The 6000-nt window shown below is 42.7% G+C and overlaps 1 protein-coding gene across 4 annotated transcripts in view; it reads right to left on the reverse strand.

Annotated features, from left to right (window-relative positions):
- Window positions 1-5221, reverse strand: part of LOC139544054 (histone-lysine N-methyltransferase EHMT1-like) — a 28057-nt gene extending 22836 nt beyond the window's left edge. Inside the window, exon 1 of one of the 4 annotated variants that reach the window (XM_071350751.1) lies at window positions 5135-5221. In XM_071350751.1, coding sequence (XP_071206852.1) covers window positions 5135-5155 — 21 coding nt within the window. In that variant the 5' untranslated portion in view covers window positions 5156-5221. The other 3 variants (XM_071350754.1, XM_071350750.1, XM_071350753.1) reach the window with 3 other exon arrangements.
- Between the last annotated feature and the right edge of the window lie 779 nt (window positions 5222-6000).

Below are 6000 nucleotides of genomic sequence, written 5' to 3' on the forward strand. Positions count from 1 at the left end.
ATGAGAGCAAGAGCGTGATGGAGAGAAAGAGGTAGCGAGAGAGAGAACGAAAGAGCGAGAGAGAACGAAAGAGTTGTTACAGGAGCTCTAGCCAGGATAGGATCTCTGTCAGTCTACTAGCAGCAGTGTATGCTACCACACACCCACAGAAAGCAGGGGGCCCACTGCCAATGATACATTTAGTCCTTATCTCTTCTGGCTAAGGCCACTACAATGAGTAGAACCTATGCACATGCATGGCAATTGAGGCTACCAGACATCACAAGTACACTAAAATAAACTATGCTAAAAGCCTTGAAGAAAAGGACTCGACAATTACTCATCTACATTTGGACAGTTTCTACTGTACTCGTCTGCCATCACACAAGTTATCATATTTTAACACCACATCTGCAATAAAACATGGCACCATTAGTTGCAGAGGTGGGAGGATTCTCAGGATTACATGCAATGTTTTTAGGAGAGCATACAATTCAGCTAGATTTGGAAACATCAATGCTGTTCATTGGGAACAAAGTCCTTTCCCAGATCAGCCCCCATTAATTAAATCAATGAGTCAGAGTGGAACACAGGACTTCTGCTAACCTGTCCCTGCTGAGCTGAGCTCCTGGGGTGGATGTGGATTTCAGGCCCCTCTACATGGAGCGTTCAGATGATAGTCCCTCAGTCTTTACCACAGGAATGTGGCTTAGCAATAGCCACATACTAGGCTATAGGCAGCTGATCAAGTCTTGCTGGTGATCTGGTTCCCGTGATTGATACGAGAGCATTTTTGGTCTACAGGTAAAAGACATGGCCCAGTCTGTGGAACGTTGACACAATTACATCGATTAGCCTAATTAGCCAATTAAATATTCCATTCGTCCATCATGAGTTGTCGCTTAAAAACAAAGAGACAAATGAAGGATATTCAATTCCCAAACTGGTTGCAGAGAATACTTAAAAAGGACAGAAGTCAGGCAGTGATAGACAACACGATCCATGTGAGCAAGCTCCATTTGAAGATACTTGAAAATGGAGATTGTTATAATGCTGTCCTTTTTTCTTTAAGTTGAGCCCCCAGGCAACCATTGAAGTACCTGGATAAAGCAGTGAGTGTCCATTAATGGGGTAGGGAGAGGGCGAGAGTTGAGCTCCACACTCCAACATCTAGCTTCCCACACATGCAGCGTCCCAGCTCAGGTCACATGACCAACTCTCAGTAGAAAGCTCTGCCATGGCCCTTACTGGGCATGCTCAGATGGAGCCCTGCTGTTCTTCATGGAGAAGGAAGAAGAGGGAAAAAAAACATTGCAGCCATTTCGTGAAATTATATCAAGAGACAATGGGTAAACTGTCAAGGGGTCTAACATTTCAGAATGTTCATGTCTAGTCATGAAATCATACATTTTTACGCAATCAACCGGTGACACGCAATCCAAAATATTATTTTCTGTTAATAATCACATCAACAATATTATCCAGAGGATTTAGGATTAGGATGGCCGGAAAAGTTTTTGGGGTTGAATATCAGGGTAACATCTGACCAAGTCTTTCATACTAGATCTAGCATACATTTGCACGGAGCCTCTGAAATAGCCTAAATCTTGTTCACTTACCTAAAAGAAAGATCTTCTTGGAGGTGTACCATACTGTAAGAGTAGGATATTACCTTCATTGAAACAAGGACTTTAACAATGCACATGTCTAAAAATACAAATTATACTGCCCTACGTCCATCTACCCTATTACACTACCCTACGTAGCCTAACGCAATAATCACTTTCCAGTCACAAACTTGGACCCCTCCAGGGGCCAAGAAGTTCACAATTCTTTATTTGGATAAACTATACTGAGGTAGGCCTAAAACGAAGAGTCCAGATGGGTCATTGTCGGCTGTTTTGTACAGATTAACACTAACAAGATATATCGCCCACCAACCTGAATGGTGTTGATAACTGCCTTATGATCAGTTGACAGCATCTAGAATTACATTGATTAAATTGCTTGCATTGCAACACAAATTATCTGTAGAACACAGCTATACTCACTTTACATTAAATCATTGTACTGCTGCTGGGTTTATTTAATTAAAAAGTAACCTGAACCAAAAATAGGCTTCCCCGTTAAATAAGTGTTTCACCGAAAAGAGGCATTGCATATTTTCCGTTCAAGAGTAGGATCTGTGTAGATGATAAGCTGCATGCTCTATCATGACCCAAAAAACAGGAATATGAGGCTTTTTCCATCACACACAGTCTTCAATCCAAGCAAGATCGATAAGATACATCCCAAAGATCACCCTCTCCTTTTGCCACTTCAGATATCAGTGGAAGGCACTTCAGCCAACTCACACCTGAATTAGCTAAACCCACACATATCCTACCTGCACATCACAGGCTACAATAGGTTTAGGCTACATACAGTTTGTGGCCTGATTGCTAAAACAATGAGTTATCAGTTACCTGACAAATCTATAAGATAGAAGGAAATAGTGGATAACCACAACATGGGTGAATGAATATATTGAGAAATAAAGACCAATGATGTCCCCATTCGACCAAAACAGAAGACTCCCAGTATAAGGTTGCAGTAATATAGAATGTTTACACCCCACCAGCCCAGCCCACCCCACAGTGCACCATACCTTTGTCTGTCAACAACAGAGAGGCCGTGCCTTCAAGGAGCTGAGCTGACGCCATAAGAGTGGGTCGTTCCTGTGAAGCTCAATGAGGCCTAGTTGTCTGCTCTGTTCAGTACCCAGTCTATACAGCAGGAGCAGCAGAGCTCAACTCAGTGCTGAGCATGCTCACTGATGCCCAACATCTGTCAGTCAGAGAGAAAGGGAAGGCTGCAGGGAAGAACTAGCTTTCCTGGCTAACAATGAGCAAGAGGTGAAACCCTCCAGCGGTATCCCTGTTTACCCACACCACCACCAGTCTGACTTTCTTGTATAATCAATACACTTCTCTTTAGCAAATGTTTTACTTCTGTAAATAAATCATTTGTTGAATAATCACTTTAAGATTAATCTCTCGACTAATGTTTTCTAATGCTCTCATCCAAAATGCAGGCAAATGGCCGAAACAACTAGCATAGAGCCAAGTTAGGTCAGGCTCTCTCTCTTTGACAGTCTTTGCCCAAAGAGAGCTTTGTCAAACAACAAAGAAGCCTCCGGGGCCCTTCTTTTAGGGAGCCACCACCAGGCCCTTTAATGAGAATTTAAGCCTACACACTTACAATAGTAACCTTCAAAGCAAGGTAGGATAAGGCAACATGTCAGTAAACCATCAAATGTCTTTTTGATTCACAGAGAAACCAGTCTAAACAACATTGACAACATCCACTCCTCTGTGTTCCCTGCCAAAGCGGTCTCCATGGGCATGGCGTGTAGGATATTGTATACATATATACGTATATATATATATATATACACTGGCACGTGTAGGATATTGTATACATGAAAAAAAACGTGTTGCCTATGTGGCTCTGGACCTATAATTAATGGATTTTTGGGTGCAGAAGACAACTGAGGATTTAGAAGATTAATCCCTTTCAACAAGCCAGTTGCACGTTGTCCCTCACAAAACTGACATTCAAGTTCTCAAACAGATGAAGATGGTGCAGAGGGCTGCCCCAGTCAATGGAAGGAAGCTGTCAGGTGCTGAGGGACTGTACCCGAGTGACACGTCATTCGAGCTCCCTCTGTCGGTTAACAGCGGATTATGACAAAATTGCAAATGTACATGAGAGTTTGAGTAGATGTTACCCAAGTCTGTTGACATATTGATCATATTACTTTTGTAAGGCCCATATGAGCTAAGCATTCGACATTGTTGGTTAATAAGTCAACACAGGGTGGTGGAAAGTGCGTGCAAGCTAGCTATCTACAATAATCACGTCTGGCTAAGTTACACTGTAGCTATCTAACAAATCCCCATGCTTCCCTGTGCATACAAGTTTTGCTATTCTGAAACGTTAGCGATTCTTTTTAAAAAGTCACCAGATTACTATCTTGTGTGATATTGATCTCAAAATGTTTCGTTACTCACCCCCACAGTTAGCTAGCGAGTAGGAGTTCCACGCTAGATGGCTAGCTATATTCTACATGCTCAATATAGAACTTTTGATGTCTCGTACAGCTAACACCAGCAACACTACTGGAAGTTTGATTTGAGAGGAAACTTGGCTTTATTCGATGCTATTAGGTACAGAATAAACTGTCCAGAATAATGTCGCTTGCTACCTACCAAAGACGTGAAAAACAATTCCGTAGCTAAGTTATATAAATGATAGTTAACTACATCTTTGGCCGAAAGCCTTGCTTGGACCCAATATACTGATGACTTGTACACATCCTACATAACTACTACAGTACTGTACACATTTTATACTCATACTGTCTATACACAACATAATATACATAGCTATACATTTATTTTCCGAACACTGACATGGCTCGTTCTGATATTTCTTAGTTCCTTTATAATTGTTAGGTTGGGTATTACTGCACAGTTGGAGGTAAGAACATAAGCATTTCGCTGCACCTGCGATAACAGCTCCAAAATGGGTACGTGACCAATCAAAATTGATATATAGTTATCCCCAGCCATGGCTACTCATGTTCGCTAACATTAAATCTAACGTTAGCTAGCTTGCTAAGCGAATCAGCTGCCTAGCAGGTCCCAGCATGTGGGCCAGTGGAGAAACAGACTGATCTTGCAATAGCATATGCAAAAAATTAAGTTGTAATACATTGCAAGAGTTAAACTAATTACAATAACGTAATGTACGTGTTTTGCACAGGCAAGCCAGACGTGAAGAGACGGATAGTAATAAAGCCCTGACAATTGTATGACTGATACCACAACGACAGCGCTGAATACATCAACTTGCACAATTCAGATTCAAGGGCCGCGCATCCTCCCAACGACACAAGCGCATTCAATCGCCATACCAACACAAAAGCTCAGGATAGAGCCGGGCGGGCAGTTTGAAATTGACTGCAAGCATAGGTCTCACTACAGTTACCCAAGTTTCGCTTTCTTTCCCTAAAACGATTACATTTGTTGCTACGGGCAAGCCCACATATTCATACAAAACCCCCCCACATCTGATGGAAATCAATATTGATGTAAATGTGTCTCTCGCTTACCTCGGCTTGCACGGAAGCCATGGCTCTTTTTGCCTAAACAGTCTCCTCCCACTTTACTCTTTACGTCATCAAATTCGTTTCCCTGACGTGCAGAGGAGGGTAATGGTTAGAAGGGATACAGCTTTTGTCAAATTATTAACGTAAAAAATATCAATTTGGGGAATTTTTGCTTACTCTAATCGTTTTCCTAACCTTAACCTAATTCTCCTAACCTGATACGTTAATTCTCCTAACCTGCTACGAATTTAAATATGACGTAAATGAATATATATATATTTTAAAAAAAATTACCCCTTTTTCTCCCCAATTTCGTGGTTTCCAATTGGTAGTTACAGTCTTGTCTCATCACTGCAACTCCCATACGGACTCGGGAGAGGCAAAGGTCGAGAGCTGTGCGTCCTCCAAAACACAACCCAACCAAGCCGCACTGCTTCTTGACACAATGCTCGCTTAATCGGCAAGCCAGCCACACCAATGTGTCAAAGGAAACACTGTACACCTAGCAACCGTGTCAGTGTGCATGCACCCGGCTCATCACAGGAGTTGCTAGAGCGCGATGGGACAAGGACATCCCTGCCGGCCAAACCTTCTCCTAACCCGGACGACGCTGGGCCAATTGTGCACCGCCCCATGGGTCTCCCAGTCGTGGCTGGCTGTGACAGAGCCTGAACTCAAACCAGGATTTCTAGTGGCACAGCTAGCACTGTGATGCAGTGCCTTAGATCTCTGCGCCACCCAAGTCTGACGTTAATTTGACAAAAGCTGGATCCCTTCTAGCCAAGACCGCTCAGGAGCCGTCTGCCACAGAGAAGATGGAGAGAGATGGATTATGGCCCCTTTTGCCCTTTACCAATTGGACAAGAGGG

Source organism: Salvelinus alpinus, chromosome 18 (genome assembly GCF_045679555.1).
Source record: "Salvelinus alpinus chromosome 18, SLU_Salpinus.1, whole genome shotgun sequence".
NCBI classification, from domain to species: Eukaryota; Metazoa; Chordata; class Actinopteri; order Salmoniformes; family Salmonidae; genus Salvelinus; species Salvelinus alpinus.